This window comes from Brachyistius frenatus, unplaced genomic scaffold, assembly GCF_029030835.1.
Source record: "Brachyistius frenatus isolate BFR_SWC_R1_liver_20210118 unplaced genomic scaffold, ASM2903083v1 Contig_155, whole genome shotgun sequence".
NCBI classification, from domain to species: domain Eukaryota; kingdom Metazoa; phylum Chordata; class Actinopteri; family Embiotocidae; genus Brachyistius; species Brachyistius frenatus.
In genome coordinates this window covers 595084-617399 of record NW_027210754.1, presented here as the reverse complement: position 1 = coordinate 617399, position 22316 = coordinate 595084, and the positions used below count along the sequence as shown (strand labels likewise).

Below are 22316 nucleotides of genomic sequence, written 5' to 3'. Positions count from 1 at the left end.
ATGTTTATTATAATGAGGATGAATGAATGAGCTTGAAGCTGACTGGAGCTTGGCCCACATTGTCCTTGTGGTTGGAACATGCACCTTGGGGCATCGCAGTTTATGATAAATGAGTTGTCCTGCGAATAAACTGCAGTTATTGTCCATGCTCAGCAACACTCGCCAAGGGTGAGCAGTGCTGGGCCCGCTGCTGCAGTGCAACATTAACACACAGTGATGCGCCAACTCTATCTTCTCAAGTACACATCACAATAATTAGCTCATATCAAGTTGTAATTACACATGGCTTGGACAATTGAGCCAGTGTTAATCAGCTGACAGTCACTAAAAGTCTCTGATGTTTGGCTAATCCCCAATCCCATTCTCCAGTACGTTTTAAAGGGGAATGGGATTAGGAGTTGGCCAAATGATTACAAATCAATTATAAATTTTTCCACACAGCTAAAACATTTCATACATCTAAAAAGAGGCAAAATGATCAATTAATTATCGGCTCAATGTCTGCATCCTCTAGCCCATATTGACCATGTGATGTCTGATTATGTGAAGTGGTAGGAAGGCAACAGCATTTCATTAGGTTTGGATTTGAGATGGAGTGAATAGTACGATTAGCAGCACACATGCAGCACATGCAACTGCTCTGAAAAGGGCAGCACTGGTCAGTTCACATACCGGACTTTACAGAAAAACCGAAGCGGTCTGAAAAGAGTTCCACGATAGATGTCATTTCTAAATTGACATGAACACAGAGAAAAGACGGAATGGGTTCAAAAATAGAATAAATATTGATGTTGGAGACATACAGCAAACAAGAGCTCGACAGGGAGAGAACTTGAGGAACATGCAGGAAACAAACAAAGCTGAAGACATCTAACACTGGTACACTGGAGTCTTTGAAGATGTTAATCAAACCTGAACAGAACTTGCATGTTTAAAGGTTGTGTACTCCAGTGCTAATGTAGGTTAATTTCCAGTATCGGTGGGTTCAACAGAACCTCAAAGTGCATGAGAACAAAATTTCACATGCAGTTCATCAATCCTAAAATAAGTTAGTTGTAATTGTGTTTAACCTCTGCATCCTTCACCGTTGTTTACATATGCAAGAGCTATTTTGATGAACTAGTTTCCAGGAGCCAAATTGTGGATATTGAATTAGGTGATGAGAAATGTTTTTCCCTAATCGTTTTCTTCAAACAGCATTTATTATTGTGTTTTTTGAACGTTTTCAGCCCATTTTTGTGAATATGCATCACAGACCTCTCCATCACTTCAATATCAAAGCAGAAGCGCTTGTCGATGGAGTCTGTTTTCCTCCGAATGCAGGACTTGAGCTTGAACATCTCTGGCTGATTCAGGACAAGACCATTCTAAAAATAAACACACCATCCATTAGTAAATGTAAACCAAAATGAAAGATAGAAACATAAACACACTTGTTGAGGTTTGGTCTCTAAATCCACATGTGCAAATGCAAAAAAAAGTCTAAAAAAAATCAATATGATCATCCAGTTAGTACATGAAAAAACTTGAATGGTGGAGGCAGTTTGCAGATCGAAGACACAAAGTGTGAAATCATTTTGGAAATAATTATCAGTAATCATTTGATCTGCATGAAGTCTCATTAAGTTATTTTCACAGCATCAAGCATAAATCCTTACAAATTAAGAACATCACGCGCAAAACAAGATGCACTAACTCTGTCTGTGAGAAGGTTGCTTCGCCTCCTCGAGTTTCCCTTTCTTGTTATTTGTGGATTTTGTAATCTTTTAACCATTTTTGTCACCTTGAGTTAACAAGTCTTTTGTTTCCTGTGCCCAATCTGCAGTTCTGTGACTTTTTCCCTCCACCCTCTGCGGTTAGACAATCTTATAAGCCTCAAGCAGGATGTTTGTTTCATGATTACACTGGCTCAGTCTGTGCATGTGCAATTTTAACTAAACTAAACTAAACTAAACTAAACTAAACTAAACTAAACTAAACTAAACTAAACTACCTGCTTCCCAGCTGACTTGTTTTCAGTGTTGCTCATGCTGAAGGTCTTCCTGCCTTTCTCATACGTGCAGTAGTGACGTGTCCAAGTACATCCCAGAGGACCTAGGACAGAAACATGAAGAAGAAAATAGTAGCAGGGACAAAATTATTTTTTATCTGAATCACAGCCTTCTGGAAGGACTTCTGAAAATCAATTTGCAATTAATGGGTGATGAATCAAAAGTTGTTTATAGCTGCTGATAGAAATCTATCATTTGTGGTAACCCCCTTCTCCCTCCCGCATTTGAGAGCACATCAAAGAGAATTGGTAAACAGGATGAATTATGAGTTCTGTGTGAGAGGATCTCTTCTGCAGAGGCCTGAGAGAAGTCCAGACATGTTTATGGTGATGGGTGTAAAACCATGCACTTATAAGTGAAAGGAGAGAGGGAGAGGGACTGGAGGGCCTGGAGGGCTGGGAGCGCAGCGAGGGAAGCCTCACGTTTCTCCTGGACATACAGGAAGCCTTCCATCGTCCACTGGCCTGGAGGTTTATAGTCCTGATCCGCAGACCTTATCCTCTTCATCAGCTTCTCCACTTCCTGTTTGGTGCTCACGAAGTTGTTTCTAGTCTAGGTGGAAAACACCAGATTATGTTATCATACCATTAACAGATGAACTCTTGTGTACTTGCATCTTTTCTCATTTTAAGAATACCCTAATTCTTCCTCCAGCAACAAATACATGTCAAACAACTGACAAATGATTGCTATTTGTGCAGCTGTGTGAGAACACCTTGGGGGAAAGAATAATTTGCAATCTAATTGGAAATATAAATACAGCTTCTCTTTCGAATCCCATTTTTACTATTATATTGAATGGATTTACTTGAGATGATCTAAAATAAGGACAAAAACTCAGGCGTTATCTTCTTTTTTGAGTCAAGAAGGTCAATATGCGGCTGTTTCATATCTCTTAGTGCTGAGACAGTCTCACCTTCTCCAGTTCCTTTTATAGCTCTCAGCAGACTTGGAGAAAGGGTTACGGACTGGAAATTGTCAGGTCAATGGCGCTGACATTTAGGGTCAGAGAGAAATTTGGACCCTCAGGCCGCAAGTGGTGAGGTCATAGTTATGGAGGCAGGGGGCATGGCAGCAGCTGCACTTTTACTCCCAACTCAGAGTTATTTTTGACACAGTACCATTAAATGGCCTGCAGTAACTGCCAGCAACGCAACACTGAAAATATCGATCCTAGGCAGCAAAGAATTTCATTTAACCACACAGTTATCCATTTGTGAAAACTCCGCTTGTTATATCAGGGTATGATAAGCTGCAGAATCTGATTACGTGGCTGGTTGCCTTTGTATACAAGCCCTGAGGTGTTAAGACTTACGTTCTGCAGGTTGAACTGGAGCTGCTGTTTGTATGGCTCAAATTCGTGAGCCAGCTCATATCCTTCATGGTAGAATGTAAACAAACCCTGAAGAAAGGCCAGGAGCTGGAGAGAAACAATATTTAATGGCGATTTATTGAGTTAATAAACATTATAGAGCTTGATTACCAATTCATACGAGGTATAATTTTTTAAAAGCAATATTTTAAAATAGAACATCCATTTTAAACACCTGAAACAATAATCCCTCGCATAATATCACAATGATCATTTATTGTCTCTAAAACACAAAGTATCCAGCCTGATGTGAGTTTGTATTTTTTAACGACACATTTAATTATCAGAGTGTCATCTAAAAGCTGCATGATTTGTTTTAATTCTGTGCTATCAATCATTTTGTTGTAGTAAATGTCACTCTGTGGGTATCCACTTTTGGAGAAGAACTCCAATTACACTGTAATGCAGCACAGTCAGTTAAAACAAATTAACTTGTCAATATTAATAATTAGCAAATTCCATGAAATTAAACATCTTCGTGTTGATGCTCTGAACACTGTACATAGTATGATGGCAAAATAAAATAAGAGTTAAGTTTGAGAAAGTTGCTGTTCTTCATGGCTGACAGATATTGATCTTATTTTCTGTATAACACACAAACATCCTTGACCATTGTGGCAAAAAAGCACCAGCAGTAAAAACTGATACCATCTCGAGCATTGAGGATCCCGCAAACATAGAGATGCTCTCAGTCAAATCCTCAGACACAACCACTGATTTGATTTCTAGGATGAGGCCTGGTATATCAAATGTTCAAGGATGAAGCATCTTATCTGTGCCCAAATTCATCACAGGCAAGGTTGAGCCTTGTCATTTTCCTCAGCACTATCCGGGGCTTGAAGATTTACATTATAGCGGCCCAGGTTGTCGGTAGGTTGCCAGTGGATGTAAACAAATGGCAGTGGGGCTTTTGAAACAGTCACTTTGCTCCCACCTCACGTTGCAAGACATTTAACATCAAGAGAATTTAATGTTTCCTGCAACTTCTGCACTAAAGATGTTAGCATTGAATCCACATGTCTGTAAAGCCTTTGATTTGCACCTTCACTTTGTCTTGCTCAACAACAAACAATTTATCTAATTTAACCACAATCTTCCCCAAATGTACTGACTATATTACAGTGAATTTGTGATGAGGGTGACAAATGTGTGCAATATACAAGTATACATATATATTGTATATACCTGAGAGGTGGTTAATTGTTCCCGCCTTTACTTAAGGGAGGTGATAACAGACATTTAAAAAGCCTTTTCTAGGAAAAGTACAACGAGCCACTCCTATTTTGTTGAAGCTACTTAAACTAATGTTTTATTTAAATGTGGCAACAAAGACTAAGCAATTACTGCATTCATCACGAGATCACGCACAGAAATATGTCAAATCTTACCGGCTCAACAAACTCAAACTTCTTCTTTTCTTGCACTTCTTGGATTTTGAAAACATACTCAAGGGATGCATCATAAAAGAGTTGTCTCTCCTTATCAATCTGCGTGTCAGCCTGAGAATGAACAAACACACCAAGGTTAGCACTATTACAAAGACAGGGGTCAACCTCAGAGAGCACTGTGTGGACAAAGAGTTAATGCTTACAGAGTTAGTGCTTAAAGAAGGAAGGAGAAAAGAATAGTGAAACACAAGCTTCATTTTTCAAAGGCACCCAGCTGACCATAAAACAGACTTATGCAAAGACATGTTGGGCACGAGAAAATTTGTTTTGATTTCACCTCCTGCAGATATGACTCCTTCTTTTTGGAGGATACGTTGAGGTGTCTCTCAAGTGTGGAGTAGTATTTCTCCGTTTCCTTATCAAATTTCTTCTTCCCCTCCTAAAAAGGTCCACAAGACACATAAAAGGATTAAACACGAGCAAACATGTATCACTTATTCCTGATCTGGACGTGTGTGTTTGAATTGCCACTAGGTGGAAGTCTAACTGCATGTTCACATGTCATTCGCCACATGTCACCTCAAATTACTGCCAAAAGATGATTGCAGGTCGTAAAAGTGGCATACAACATGTGTAATGACGAGCAGACAATGTCATGGCACGAATGTGTACAATCAAACAAGACTACTAAGACATATGCGCTGCTATTCTCACATTGCCACAGCTGGACACATCAGTTCACAGCAAAATACACAACACTGTAAATCACCGATAGCATAAGGCATTTGGCACTGCTATAGACAGGGCTGGCTAGATGCTTATTGCATTTTCCGTCCTTGTTATGCTCTGCTGTCCACCTGCAAAGACAAGTCAAGCTTAGTGGTCACGAGTCCCAAGATTCAGACAGGGAGGACTCTGAGGACGGCACGGGAAATGGGCTTTTCATGCCAGATGCCCATCTATACAGCATATGAAGTAATAGATTGAACATTTCACCCCCCCCCCCTCCCAACCCCCCAAAAAAAGATCCAATTTGCAGGCCTTAATCAAACTCTGCCCAAGCAGGGAGAACCTGTCTGTGTGAGGGCATTCGAGTGTCTCATCTGCAAGTCTGACCTCTAAACCAAGCTTTACCTACTTAATGCCCATCTCGCTATGCAAACATTCATAAAGGAGCTGGAGGACAGGCAGAATAAGGGTGGGTGGGGGAAGTGTGAGGAAAAGGCCACTGTAACCAGATCCTGCTTGTTTGTTTTCATTCCCATGGCCCTGAAATTTAGCAAGTCTAATCTACTCGCTACTGATATGACCTAGAAGTTCTGCCTGAACAATCCCCACAGCACTTAAACAAAATGGAAGAATTCACCACAATACATGGTAACCCTCCTACATAACTATTACAAATACAGCACAAAAATCAATAGATAATTTCATGTAGTAGCATCTTATTTTCATCCTTCTCGTGATGGCTCATTCAGAAATGATATTTTCTGGAGTGGGAGAAAAAAAAAATCAATTGTGCATGATCCCTCCTTTCTTAAACAGAGAAAAAATAAACAGGTGGATAGCAAAATAAACTCATGAATTAAAAATAATATTGCGCTGACAGGAAATACATTTGCCTAAAATATATATATATATATTTTTTTTTGGAGAACAAAAGGGGAGCTGACTGTCTGCCTGCTCTGCCATTGGGGGTGCTGTTGACGTGACATTATTTCGTGAGCATGCATACAACTGAAGCCCCGGGGAACACACACACACACACACACACACACACACACACACACACACACACACACACACACACACTGGGGATCACATTAAATTAAGAGATTTAGGTTTAGCTGAACCCCGCAGTCGCAGCAGGAATCTCCCAGCGCTGCTGACCAGTGTGAGCATGCCAGAGACATCTGAACCAACTCTTTCACACTTACTAAGAACAGGCAGTGGCTCAGAGGTGCAGTGAAAATGTGAGGCAGAGCCAGCCTGATTAAGTCACCCAAAGTGCACTGCTCTGTTGTGATCCAAGCAGGACGTGTATAAACTGGTGCTCCCGTAATGCTGCCCCAGCAGAACACCAGGTGGTTGTTGGTTCGTGCGTGTGCTGAGCGTACACCCACAACCCGCCGGATATGTTTGTGCAATCAGAAGGGAAGATGATTTAAATTGCAAACACTCTCCAAAAGAAGGTGGTCGCGGTGCAGGCAAAAAAAAGGCTTTAAAGCCTAACACTTAGGGACAGAAGACACCGGTGTGGATAAATACATACCCTGCAGCACACGTGAGGTGTCTGACACAAACTAATGCCAGTGCAGGAGAGTAATCAGCAAGCTGCGACTGAATAAAGTCAAAGCACTTCCCGACACTCTTTGGTGTACAAAACACACATGAACCTATCACTTGGGAGATTTTCTCATCTGATTGCTTTGTTCGTCCTCATGAATAAATCAGATGCAGGAAGAGAATATTCGGATGCAGATTGCTCCGTAGTGGAACTTCTCACTGGCGAAGTCTCATGTTGCGGTTAAGGATGCTTTGATGGCAGCTGTAGTATGGGTAATTCTGCTAATTGTCATTATAACAAAGCAGGGAGGAAGATGATACGAAAAACTGCTGGCAGCTTTTATTCTGGTCATCAGGTATTCTCAGTTTGAAAAGGAAAGGATGCTGAGAACAGACTTGAAGACCACAGGAGGGCTATATGGACGCTAGCTGTACATCCCGAGTTTTGACACCGGCCCTAACGAGCCTCAGGGCCATCATTTCTGAGCCTCTCATCACCATGGTAACAGATGTAAGCGGCAATGGAGGACGAATGCGTCTCTGTGTGTATGGGGGAAATTACCTCAGATATCACAAACTGTTACACACTTCCTTGTTTCTGTCCAACCCCCTGGAAAAAAATACACATCAATGGCTAGCAAGGCATCGCGTGCAACACATTTCACCACATGTTCATTTTAAATGGATTCTATGAGCCGTGACATGAAAGGGAGAACTTGCATCCTATCTCCATGAGCTCATTAAAGACAGCTAATTGGCGCAGTTGTCCAAAAATAGGGATTAAATAGCAATAACCAGGTTATTTTGATGCTCCACCACACGAGCTGGTCTTTGGCTCCAAAGGGGAGATGGAGAGAAACCACTGTTACTTTCAGTTACTTTCTCAAAGACTTTGCTGCAAAGCCAAAAGTGTCTGCCTCCTTTCCAACTTCCTATGAAGACATCACTGAAAGTAAAAATGTTGGCCAATTAACGAGAAATAATTACAAACATCTGCTTCAGAAGTGCTCAAAAACAAACACAGACTTCTAAATAGACCATATTCATTGTGAGGCGAACTGCAAAGCTTCAGCCTAAAATGAACATTTATTATAGCTTTTGCTCTCTGCTTACTGTAAAACATGAAGTAACAAATCTAAACTAAGAAATACACGTTTCGCTGGTGAACAATGATATTTCCAGTTCACCAGCAAAAAAATAAATAAAATATATATATATATCACAGGATCACAGTCCTGATACAGAACTAACTCTTAAAGTTTGAGTAAAGCTCAAAGGGGAAAAAAGCTTGAATCGTCATAAAATCAAACTTCAAAAGCCGCTTTATTATTATGCAGTGGAAGTTTCTTGACAAGCGCTACACTGTATGCTATAGGGATCCCGAAGGCTTCTCACTGCCAAGATCAACGTACAGCTCACTCACCACCTACTCCGGAGATAACAAGTGTGAAAAAAAAAAAAAAAACTTGAACTATCTGGAAGTTTAGAAGTCCTTGTTAAGATGAGAAGGAGCTACATTTGCTATATTCTTGTTTTAGACTACATCATAGGTCAGTTTTGCTTGTGAGTAAGACCACAAGGAATTGTCACAGACTACTTTTGACTATGTTCCAGGTAACGGGAGGTTATTTGATATCCATCTAAAAGATTCAGATTTTAGAATTAGGATCAGTTTAGAGTTTGCTTTGTTTTTTTGCATTTCACGCATTTTAATGGATGCCGCATCCAGCAACGAAGGTTAAATATTACATTATTTAGTCAACTTTAACCACTGGCCAGTAATGAGCTTATTTACGAAGATCATTTTCAAAACAATTCGGTTTTTATTAAACCCAAAGACATAAAGGATTGTCACAAAAAGTTTATTATTTGGAGGAAATGGCAGAAAAAGAACATATGCGCTTCATGATGAACAATGATGTTCATTACTGCTTTTAGCTCCACAAAAGAATAACAAAAACTAGAGGGTAATGTAACAAGACTACAAGCCATTATGTCAGCTCATTAAGTCATTGTGTAGAAGATAGTGTTAGAGAAAACTATTGGTTAGATAAAAAGTATAAACAGAATTCTATGAATTCTCAAGTTAGGAACTTAAAAAAAAAACAGATATAATGCCAGAGTAATATCATAATACCTCTGATCGACCATACTTTAAGGCCCCGTTACTTTGAATAATTTTCACGTTTTAACAAATCTATATTCTTTTCACAAAAGGCAAGAAGTTGATATATTTTCAGTGGACTGCTTTGAAATAGGTGAAGACCGACCTCTCAAGGTCTACATTGACTGCATCGTGAAATTCTATTGATCAGGAGAAAATTAAATTACTCTGAGAGTTTGTTTTAGAGGCGTTTCTGCTTAATTTGTCACGATGCAGTAGAAAGTGATGGGACAGACATGGGAATAACAAACTGATATATACTTAATCCCCATCACATTATTTATGCATTTATTTTGTTTTGCACCACTGAGTTTTGAGACTGTCATCTGCAGTGCTGTCATCTCAATTTCTTGTATTCCTCAATGACATTAGGTGAAATGTTTTCAAAGTCTATTACATTTTTTGACTTATTCGAGTGTGTATTTCTTTTAAAGAAAGACTAACATATTAACCGAATCTGCAAGGTTTATTATGCAACCTCTATATACGTTTGTGTATCTCGAGTACGTCACTTCATTCTTTCACCACGTGGTCGACTGTCAGTACAGCTGGGATGACTGTGCTGTGCAGAGGGCAAATAAGATCACAGCCTATGATACATAAATACTTTGCCCAGGCAAGTGTTTGAACACTTGGTTTGCCATTTGTCTTTTTTTTTAAAATTTTTTTAAAATCAAATACAGTTCTTGTATGTAAGATTAGAAAGTTTGTTTTGACACCATTTGCTGGTATTATCAGGACTGAACTGGAGGCCATTAAATTCCCCTTCCATCCAAAAGTTTGTTTTGGCCAAAATTACTTGTCTTTTTTATAGTTAGCATACAGAATTATGTATGTACAGAGTTTGACAATGGAAGGCTGTTTCCAAATTGTTTTGCAAATTACTTACTTCTGCAAATGTGATGTGGAAATGTGAACACAATTGCTCATACATAGAAAATGTTCTTTCAGAGATGTATTAAGTAGTTACATTACTTTAACTCTTATGTTAACTGTTGTTATATGCTTTTTTCCGCTCCCACAAACTGACAACCATTGGAGGTAAACTGCCTAAAGCTTGATCTACACACTTTGCGTGCACATTTAAGCCCTTGAAATTTAACCAGACACTTTTTCAAGAAAATACCAGGGCGTGTGTAACTGGTGGGTAGCATTCTCTCTGTCTGATATTTTGGCACAATTAGGTTCAACATTAGGGGCACCATAGGGGTCCCACACTAACCTTGTGTGAAGAATGAGTGTAACCAGGCCTGGATGGGAGTCAGATGGCCACCACTACTATGCACTGCCTTACAAAGGGTGTCCAGAAATCAGATGATTATGGGGGCTACACTAAAATGTTTTCAATTATGCAGATTCAAACTGTATTTTTATACTTTCATTAACCTTGGGATGATAAAATCGGTCTGTAGAGCTGGGTAAGTACCTTTTCTCAAACCCATGACTGAAAACCTTTACTTATATCTATCTTTTTTAAATTGATATGCAACTAAATATTGGCGCTTCAGGCAAGGCAAAGGAGAATGTTTTGTGCATAGTGCATGAATACTAAACATGATGACTGTTGACATTGTGACAGAAATCAGTACAACTCAACTGAAACCAGGACAGACTTTCATTTCCTTAATTCAGTTCTGAAAGCATTGTTCTTTGCCTGGGAAGTAAACTTCCAGCTCACAGAAAAATATATCTGAAACTAAAAAAAAGGAAATGTAATGTTTCAGGTCTTCAACACAGTTTGGCAGCCAGCACATACTGTGTTCCGGGGAAAATACGTGATTGTTTGAGTTGTCATGGCTTTCTCGATGTGTATTTACTATAGACAGTGCAAAGTCTCAGGGGGTTTATTCTAAAACATTTTGCTCAGCCTTGAGTGAAACGGACTGTGTCTTAGATGTCCTATTGTGCTGCAGTCAATCTGCTGGTGCGTCCTGGCCATGGAAGTGTTGTGCTTGTGCCTAAGAAGCAGATACACTGGTACGTAACCTCGTGGGATTACTTGCAGTATAGCCATATAAGGGTAGAGCTCCCCGTTTGTCCATCTGATGTTTCTCTGAGTTGAAGCGCAGTAACTGGAAGGGTCAGACAGCCTGCAGATCGCGCCAGATTCTCAGAACAGTGGAAAGTTGCTCAGCCACTCGCGATGTCTGCCTTTTATCTCACTCTAGTTGGGCTAATGTTCAGCGGGAGAAAAGCCGTAGGAGGAGAGAGCCATTAGGAGGAAGTGGTGGGAGAAAATAAGCGGTCATGGGAGTGACGGGGGCTGTGGCTTTTAAGAAACCATTTTATAAACATAGACAGTCTGTGCAATAACAGAGAACTGTGATGGGACAGAGAGAGAGAGAGAGAAAGGAATGGCACCAAAATTTGCTATTTTATTATGGTGCGGTGGTTGAAGTTACAAATGTTATTCAGTCTTGCCAGAAAGAGGCGTTTGACTGCTGTTCACACTTCAGCACTGACAAGACAAAAAAAAGGTACTCTTTATTGCAGGTTGTCTTCTGAAGTGAGAAGTACAGTGTGATGACTATTTTCGCAGACCAGTCCCTGTCAAGTCATGTAAAATAAATCAAAATGGGAGAGACTCTGACTTTGAGGCTGAGATGTCCCCCATGGGGGATCAGGGCTAGGTAAACATGTGCAAATGATTCATAGTCCAGTATGGAATAAGCAGTGGCCTCAGAAACTCAGTGGGAGAGCTGTGTAAAGGCTCGAGTTCTACCAGCTTGTTCATGTGTGATCTCACCAAGGGAGTGACCACAAACAAGCTGCTCTACTTTCATTTTATGCCTTTGCGTTGGCCAGATATGAAAGCATGGTTTGTAGCAATAAACCCACTCGGCTCTGTGCAGGCAGCTCCAGCCTTAACAACATGTTCACTGTGAAACCAGGATGCCTTCAAGCAACACTCTGAAAACCCCGACTGATATCAATCCTCTATATCCAATAAGTCAGGGAGTAATGCATTACATGTAACATGATTACAGTAATCTGATTCCAAAGGTGTATCAGATAAGGTAAATTTACAGTTCATACATTATACAAGCTCTTGCTGCTTGATCATGCAATGGTAACTTTGAAGAAACAAATTATATTTAGACTGCATGTAGCTAAAGATTGGCAGAGGTGCCTTTGCAGATTACCAAATAATGTTTCCTATTTGCATAAAAATACATTACAATAGGGTAACCCTATTTGTAAAATATAGTTTCATAAATTTGTTTTGCCGATTACACACAGAAAGGCCAATTTGGGAAATGTGTCCACGCATCAAAGATACAGCATTGTTTAGTTTATAATTTGCCACCTCTAACTAAATATAACTTCTAAAATCACAATTACAAACCGACATTTTTGATTTTATTAATTAATTAGGAGCAAGCCAGTATCACGCTTTACTGTTATTTAAAAAACTCTATACTGAGAAGCAGATGAAGGGGGTGAAGAAATGAGGCAAAACATGTCAGAAGACATTTCCTCCAATGCTCAGCTGCTAATTGTGCATGTAGGTGATATCTCACCTTCGCAGCACCGATTTGCTCCTTGCGAAACTTTTCCAAGGGAGTAATCAAAACATCGTCGGCGTTCTGAATCTGAAAAAGAAAATTTAAAAGACAGATAGACAGATGTCAGCACGACAGAAAAGATGTGACGTGGCTCGTTGTAACCTTCTGAATGCTTCCAAATGGCTAATACAAGAACAAATATCACACAACCTTTCACATTTAATGCAATGCGCTGGCTTGAAAAACGTGTCACAGGAAATTATGATTGAGAATCATCCAACTCAAGTTAAATAGAGAGGCATTGAGTCCAAATACATGTGGAAGATAGAGCAATCACCTTCATTAATATCCCTCGAACCAGTGACAATGAACAATATGTTACTGTGAGGAACCAGAATGAGTACAGCAGAGATGTGAGATAGAACATTCAACAATGGTCCTGCTAGGAAGCAGAAAATGAAGCCCTTTTATGTGAGCTGTGAAGCACCAGCATTGTCAAACCTCTATGAAATATGACACTGCACAGCAGATGAGGGAGCTTTACAAGTGCAGCCTGTAATGCATTTAAATTTTGGAGGTACGCTTTTACATGTTGGTGACCTCTCCCGTGTCATGACCGGAGTAAAAGGTCTCTCCAGGAGATGCTCCCTCTGTACTCCAGACAGAAAGTGATAAGATGAGATATATGGTACCAATTACAGTGTGCACTCAAACCTTGCGGGTGAGCGGTTTGAAAAGGTGCCATTAAGGTGCTTCTGAATTTCCCGTGGATGGGCTTTCACCCACCGAGATCAGATGACATCAGGCTGAGTCGCTCTACGGGAGTCATGTCACAAATGACATGGCTCTTAGGTTGATTTAGGCTGTTATTCTTTGTGGCGAGTGTATGTAATAAACCAAGGGCTGAGCTCCATAATACATCTATGATACCAGCACAAATTTAGTGGTGTCAGCTCATATGGACTATCAGCTCCACGGCTACTGTCCTCTGAGCACTCTTTCTTGGGGTAGGAGTTTTTGTTTTGAACCATTAATCACAGCACATTTTTTTTTATTGTCCAAAAATAACCCTGTCAGCTCCATCTTCCAGTCTTGAATGAGTAACTTCAAAAGGAAGCTAACAATCTCTAAGCCCGCATTGTTCTCTTTCTCCTTTTATATGCGGTGATGTGGGATGTTGTAAGCTTGTAGAGTAAATCTGTAGCTTTGTTTTAATAATGTACTTTAATTACACCGTGATATTTTTGGTCTTTTAAATATAGACAGATCCTTCACATTCAATATGACTGTCTTTTTAAGGTTATGATTAGATTAAATATTTGCTGCCTAACAGTAAAATAACTTATTCACTATTTCCTACACTGGTGAATCTCAAACGGTCCAGCCTCCCGACCCACCTTCTTCCTCAGTCGCAACCCAAATTTTTGTTCCACTCAAATTCATGTCACCACAAATTAGGGCAGTAATCCACAATGCCTTCATGCGCTGTTAACACACACAAAAACCCCAAAACAACAAAAGAGCAACAAGGGATACAAACCCAGTGAATTATGAAGGCAGACCTAACTTGAATTACAGGCATCTATGTTTCTCAGACAAGTTTAAAGTGTTGATGCTCATCAAGTTTTCAGGAATGTAAAATGAATTCTATTAATTATGAAATTAGAAGGCGAAAAAAAACAACAATCAAAAGTGGCATAATTGACAGAATGATAGCAGCGGGAATCATGTCATGTCATGAGTCTTCTGCACCCTCCAGTGAAGTGTCACCAAAGAGTGTTAACCAGAACAAAAAAAGTGTAAACTGTGAGGCCTTCACAGATGGGTTGACACTCTAGTTCCCACTCATGATATACTGGATTTACAATGATGGATAAGATCAGCGCCTTCGTCACGTGTGGACTGCAAGATGCCACATTTAATTTTACAAAAGGGAGTAAATTGTACACTTAAATGTTTAATTGGGGGAGCTACAGAGTCTTCCGATTAGCTTAACCGTATTATCTTTTACCGTCATTTATAATCAGTTGCATGTTAGAAATTTGAACGTTTGCATTAGGTACTTCACATATAACATAATCCCTCCAAACCTGTAAAATATGATTCATCCCCACATGTGGTTAAGAAGCATAAAGAACAGAGTACTTGGGTGGTTACGAGTAAAACTCCATCAGAAAGGTAGAGGACATTTGGTGGTCACAAATCTAGCTGTTATAATCCTCCAGTCATATCGAAGTCATCACATTATCTACTGTGTCAACAGCAAGAATTATACGACTTGTAGTGTCATTCCCTCTGTCTTATCTCCCATGCTTTCAGTGTAATTGAGCCTGTAGTCTTACCATGCTTTAAATGTAGATTTCTAATACCATTAGCTTTTTTCACTGTCAGTTAAATGGACATGATAATTAAATATACAGCACTTGGGGCTTTTGAGATCATGGACTAATATTTAGAATGAAATGAAATCCCAAACTAAATCATTCTTGTTATTTTTCGGATTTCTGTGGGGCTGCTCAAGTTGAATAATTTCTGAAAGTTATTGGTAACTGAAAGCTGACCGTGTACAGCATCTGGAATGGGAGAACATTATTATCATTTCAAAACAATTAACAGTGGATTGGTGCCAATTAGTGCACATTAAATCCAAAGCAATGCATATTCTGACAAAAGAATCATTAGCATGTAAAGATCCAAAATGTGAATCCAAAAAGCTATCAGATCCGTTTGATTATTAATTTCCAATAAGCTGAGTCCGATATTTATACTTGAAAGAGGCCAACTTATTAAAAACTCAATGGATTACTTTCAAACTGGCATTGTGCCAAATGCCCTCAGCAACAACCTCTCTCAACAGGATTAAATCCATATGAGCGAGCACAGTGTAATGCTTGAAAGGATGCAATAGCGCTGAGCAATTTCATTACCAGATAGGGGGAGGAATGTCAATGTGCTGTATTTCCCTTGCTCCTGCTTTTAACGGTCCAAATATCAAGCAGATCAAAAGTGTTAGTTTGGGGTTAATTTGCGGAGACAGATCAGAATGCCACCACAGCCCGATCAAATTGAACAGCACAAAGTGTACCAAATGAAACTTGCTCCCATCAAGAGTATCTTTACATGTGAATATCTAGTCCAAACAGTTTGGGAAACCAAAAAAACATCGTTTCTGGTTTATTCATCTGCCCATGTGCTGAAAAACCCAGCAGGGTATTACACCTTGCTTTTCACAAATTTCCCAACACGTACAGTACATTCTGTTTGGCCGTTTTGAAGAAAAAGCCTGTAAATAATTATTTCCCAGGTCACCTCATGTTAGAGCAGCACTCATTAGGTTTAGCTCATTGGTGATCAAATGCTGCAAGAAAATATTTTGGACAAAACCATTTGCTTTGTTATGCAATTATATGAACAGATCTATTGTAGTGGCTTTCGGTCCATCTACTTTAAGTTGTATATGTTACGATCATTTCGGTTTTATGTGTCTGTGTTCTATAACCACCATAATATTTAACAGTGACTTGCTGTGGATCACCGAGTACAGTGTGTAAATCTGTAACTGGATAGTATTTCGACAGCATCCTCACAGTGAAAAGCCAACTTAATATACTTAAAGCTCAGCTTCTTTACTGCAAATCAACTGAAACTCTTGCCTTATGAATATGCATGAACACACATTTCCATGTACACACCACTCTCGCTATTTTTTGCTGGTTGAAGAGGCGTCATAAAAGCTTCCTCGGTCACTATCATTCAAATAAAAGAGCATATTTCTGCTTGTTGTTTAGCGGTTTTCAACCTCACATACACTATCCAAGCAAACGTGGCTCCAGGCAGACGAGAGAGTTCTGGAAAAAGCCAACTGGGCTTTGACAAGTAGGTGTTTTATCGCTCTGTGCTTGCCAGTTAAAATCTGCCAACTGTGACAATTTAGTGTAAGCTTCTGACAGAAGCAGGTCAGAAATGTACCGACACTTTAACATCTGAGGAAAAAAACATTACGAAAGATTTACATAAACCACCTATATTATCATTTCAAGATATCCCATTTTTCTATATGTAGTCAACTTGATACATTAGTATTAACAGCCATAGCATCAAGCAGGCTTCTGGCCAACTATTGATTTTTTTTTTGTGTGTGTCTGTTGGTTTGTACGAGGAGGTTGAGCAGACGAGGCTAGAGAGAGATGAGGAGTCAAGAGGTGACAAAACAAATTCTCAGAGTATAATATAGAACAAGTAAGACAAACCATAAGTGGAATATACTTTTGTTTTAAGCTTAAAAAAATCATATCGTGTAAACTTGTCCACGTGTTTAATCATGGATATTCTCACAAAGGTTGCTTTTTCACCCTGAGATCATGAAGAGATCTCGAGGTGATACGTATTAATTAACTGATTTAACCAGGCACACTGAAAAACAGCCTTTATTCTTCTAAGTAATTACATTTTCCCAAATAGGTCCTTACCCACGTTTAGCTGTCGTGTGAATGAACAGCTGAAGCCTTTGAGACTGAAATGCAGCTGATTTGAATGTACAACGGTGTCAATTTAGTCTGAGGAAAGTCCAGCAGTAAGACGTTGACAAGTGTAGCTGAGGAATGTTAATAAGTTTCTGCCTGTACAGCTCCTGAGTGGGATAACATGGGTATATTTTCCTTATGCAAAAAAGACTCTCCGAGTCAGACGTCTGCACTTCATTGTCTTAACTTGTATTACAGCTAGTAATCGCCAGCAGCATCAAATAAACATATCAGCAACACTTGCACCAATAACCACAGAGACGGCAGCAGCGACCAAGGGGAATTAGCCTTAATCATTAAATTAGGTGTAAGCAAAGCCCCCGAAACCCAATGAATGTGGTAAATGCTTAATAAATGTTATTGCCCTCATCTTCCTGAAAGAATAAAATGTCCTATTTCATGCTGAGGGTGCGATATGACCTTTAATAAAAGAGGGAGTGCAGTAGTGATATGTTTCTGTCACTTCTGTTTTTGTTTTTGCAGGGGATGCTGTGTGTATGTGTATATGTGTGTGTGTGTGTGTGTGTGTGTGTGTGTAAGTGCATATGTGTATGTGTATGTGTGTGCGTATGCGTATGCGTTACAGCGGGGGTTAATGATCTCATTGCAGAGCTAAATATTTATCTGGTGCAGCACTGGCACCTGCAACAAGGTAGGTAGGTATGTAGGTAGTTACTTTATTAATCCCCAAGGGGAATTTTTTTTCTCGCTACAGCAGCATTTATAGATACAGGAAAGCAATAAAATAACAGTAAAAAATATTAAATATAAAAATGCACAGTACATACAGTATATATATATATATATATATATATATATATATATATATATATATATATATATATATATATATATATATATATATATATATAATATATATATGTATTTTTTTATATTTAAACAAACAAGAAACACAGACAACAGTGTTATTGTTGTGTGATGGATTTTGCCAGAGGTGAGTTATTGCACAGTCTTACTGCGGTCGGCAGGAATGATCTCCTGTATCTGTCCTTGTGACAGCGGAGCTGGAGGAGTCTATTGAAGAACGTACTCCGCTGTCCCTGCAGCAGGTGGTGGAGAAGGTGGTCAGGATTATCCAATATGGATAATAGTTTGTTCAGCGTTCTCCTCTCCACCACCTTTTCCAGGTTGTCCAGTTTGCAGCCAATGATGGAGCCAGCCTTCTTAACCAGTTTGTTAACTCTGTTGGTGTCGCCGGGAGCTGGTTTGAGGGTCCCAAGTTGATTTTCGGTTGTTTAAGTACAGTTTGACTGCCTGTGATAAACTTGAATGTCTATTAACACCTCATTTGAGGCTCCCTGTAGCTGTTGTCTGTATATGTTTTCCGTAAAATTTTAACTTTTTAAAAATGAGGATTTTTCAATTTTTTTGAAACATCTCTACATAAAGAACTTTCATGATTAGGTGACGTTTTTGTATTAATGTAGGCCTCTAATGGAAGGATTAAACAATACCAGGCACTTGTTAAACAATCTGCTAACACCTTGACTGCGCTGCTTTGTAAAGCTTTGCTTATGCATGTCAACGACATTACAATTACATTTGTACAACTGTGTTGTGTACGAGCAGCGTCTCCTCTATTATTCTGAACAGGTGAGAATAAAGCATTGAATATGAACTCAGAAGTGGGGAATGACAGCTGGGTAATACAAAAATAGTGTGATTAATTACGCACGATACCTTTGTGTCAAAACTGGAGGCTTTGCAGTCAGTCAACTGTGCGACTGTGCCAGATTACGTGGAGCCACAGCAAAAGTATAGCTGTCCCCACACTGCAGTCATTAAAAATCCAGTCGGAGCCTAAAAAATGAAGCTAGCTGTCAGTAAGTTAGTAAAGCTGTCAGTGACTGAGCAATATAATTTGTCTGCTGAAATAACATAACTATTTAAATACCATATTTCTTGTATTAATTAATGTGCCTGGTGAACCTTGAGGTTGATATATTGGAATATAAAAATCCTCACCGTGGAGAGGTATTTCAGCATTTCTGCATCCGTGTCTCCTTAACACAGACCAGAGACAGGAAATACATCATGTCCACAGGCCGCTCATCTGGTGTCTAAATACCTACTTTTGCTCTCCACACTTTCCAAGAAAGATCTAGCGCCAGACTGTAAGAAAATGCTTTCCATCACATGAATCGGTGACCTTCCTTTACTGAAGTGACACACAACTAGCACACAAGGAAAGATAACAAGGGGGGCGAGAAGGAAAGGAATACCTGCAGTGTGTTATGAACAGGTTGGAAAGCTGTGGCTTCCATCAGCTTCGCTGAGGGTGTTTCTCCTGCTTCGTCTCAGCCAACATGATCTGGAGTCACATCTAAATCAGATCAATATCAATCCATACGACCGGATTTGTTGGAATAGATGTTGTTTATGTTTTTTTCTTTGCCTGAAGTGCTTATGACTTTTGAATGGTTTCTTTCACATGAATTAGATACAAAAAAAACCAAAAAACTAGATTAAATAGATAAATGCTTTTCTTAACCTCTCAAAAGAAATAACCTTTTAAAAGAAATCCAGGGCCTTAATTTGGATAGCAAACCCAAGATGTAATTTCTCAAATCTAATTACAAATATAACACAAAAGTCAGATTTATTTATGTTTTCAAACACTGAGTTTCAGTTAAATTTTGCAAATCACACATGATTTATTGGAAACATTAACCAGAGTTATCACTGGACAAGTTTAATATTTTGTCTTTTGTGCACATGAATCAATGATTGAGGTGAATAATGATATACACAGTGATGTCTGGGCTCATGTTAACTGTGGTTTACTTTAGCTGTGGAGCGGACAGCACAAGGCTTTGATAATGTTCATTCCAAATACTTTTCAGACCTTCATTAAACAAGCCAGGGTGAATGTGGGTAAGAACAATGACTGCCATTATTTCACAGTGTTGTTTCAGGGTCAACAGGACATTCCTCAGTTCACAGGCCGGCACACAAGGTACCCACAGAGCAGAATTACTGCACTGTTAAAATCCTGAGAACAGCAGCAACAGCATAAACCGCACAACAGATACAGACACACTTTATGCCATTTGGTTTCAGTTCCCCAGCAAATAGACAAATTATGTGTAATTGTACGTGTTAAAAAAATGTAAACCAAAGGAAAACTTTCAATGTAGGAAATAAATACAACACAGTGCAGCAAGTCAGTGCTTGAGGGACTGTGTGGGGAAGAGCAGGAAAAGGAGGACTGAATTACAAAATGTGTCTTTCATTTATTACTAAGCAAAATACAGATGCTACAATGTCTTGCAAAATATTGCCAAGACAGTTGTTGAGCTTCCACAGGTTGCTTTCCATGATTCAAAACCAAAATAAGGGAAAATTTTTACCCTGAATAGGTATTATTTGTCATTCATATTTATTAAAATATTACATTTATCCCATTATAATTTCATTGACAGTGCATTTAACACGATATTGTGTCTATGTTTTCTGTTAATGACCAGTGTCTTCGAGCAAGACTTCTTGATATTTAAAAATCAATTTTGAACTTGCAATATGTACTAACGTTTTTGACATGATCAGTTTCAAATAAAAAGTGCAAATTCTTTCAGAGGGAACATCCTAGAACTGATTTAAATGTTTGTGTTTTCACTTGTTTGTTTGTTTGTTTTTATTACAGTATGTAAGCACATGATTGTTCCTTACAATAAATAATGGAATTGTTCACAACTCAGATTTGCACTATAATTTTCTTAAATGAGCATTAAAAAAAAGCTACACCAGATTTTTTTGTTGTTGTTCCCTTCAGAAATAACAACAGGAAAAGTCTATCTGTTTTCCACTGCAACCATAAAAGGCTCCCTCCCTGGGGGATATGATCATCAGTCTAAAAGCCACAACATCAGGGCACTGCCCTTCCACTCCTAAATGCCATCCACGCTCAGCGGTGCTGAACCTTCTCAAACCATGCAGAACCTGAACCGCTTTCACTCTTTATATGCTGGTGAGGGGGGTTTCAACAGGGGAATTAAAGCAGAAATCTTTTCAAAAAGATAGAATTTGGGAAGTTTTCACATGGAATAACACACTTGGGTAGCTGGCAAACCAATCACAAAGCAAAAAGCAAAGAGATTTTCGGCTTGGCCACCCGCAGACCAACAGACAGTAAAATGCTTCATGGTTGACAAAACCCGCAGAAATTGGGCTACTAGTAAGAGTCTCTTCCATACAGCAGGAGCACCCTCAGATATATAGTATACTAGTCACTCCTCCACAAAGGACAAGGGGGCTGAATTAGAAGCAGACAGGTTTTCTCTCTATCTGAAATGTCTGAGTTTCAGTGACCCAGATAGTTCAGTCTGGGTACTTGTAGTTTTAGTTAACAGATCCAGTCCAGCTGTTAAATGGGAATAAGTGAGACAGGACAATCTGGAAATTATTTCAGGAACTGCTTCTGAAAGTTTACACCTATTCAGTCTGAATTTGACAAGTTCTTTTTTTTTTTTTACTAACAAAAGGATGCAACCGCCACATCTGCTGACAGTAATCGAGTAACAAACCCTCAAAATAGAAACACCATCTGGCAGTGATTGTGGTTTAAGTATAGCAGTGTTGAGTCTCAACTGGTATTTCTCACAATATTTCATGCTTTGAGCACAGTATAATTCCCATGTTAGGAAATATTTCATTAATTGTGAACATGTGTTGGTTTGAGATGCACTAATTAAGTTCTGCTGTCAAATTACAAAAACACCAAGATGAAACGTTCTGGTCATCGGCGCTTGTCTCCCTTTTTCATCCAACCAGATGCACATACTGTGAATATTTGTATCCAGATAATATTTAAGGAATTTCCTCTTTGTGCTTTCTAATGTATCATTAAATAGTTTATTATAACATAAAAAGTGTTTAGTGTGACCTGCTCTGACATAAAAGCTTTTCATCTTTCATAATTTGATACTGAACAATTTTTGAGCTGATGACAGACGATGTGTTTGAGGCACCTCTCTGTCACTATGAAACATACATTATAGTTTTTATT

At 39.1% G+C, this 22316-nt stretch overlaps 1 protein-coding gene across 2 annotated transcripts in view; it reads right to left on the bottom strand.

The window, feature by feature from the left end:
• The window catches only part of LOC138631402 (rho GTPase-activating protein 42), a 57620-nt gene that overhangs the window by 9910 nt on the left and 25394 nt on the right, over positions 1-22316 (bottom strand). The window contains exons 4-11 of one of the 2 annotated variants that reach the window (XM_069716326.1): positions 12783-12854; positions 5149-5250; positions 4812-4922; positions 3367-3471; positions 2474-2603; positions 1994-2094; positions 1258-1367; positions 673-729 (exon numbers count right to left, since the gene is read on the bottom strand). In XM_069716326.1, coding sequence (XP_069572427.1) covers positions 673-729; positions 1258-1367; positions 1994-2094; positions 2474-2603; positions 3367-3471; positions 4812-4922; positions 5149-5250; positions 12783-12854 — 788 coding nt within the window. The remainder of the gene's footprint in view (positions 1-672; positions 730-1257; positions 1368-1993; positions 2095-2473; positions 2604-3366; positions 3472-4811; positions 4923-5148; positions 5251-12782; positions 12855-22316) is intronic. The other variant, XM_069716327.1, reaches the window with a different exon arrangement.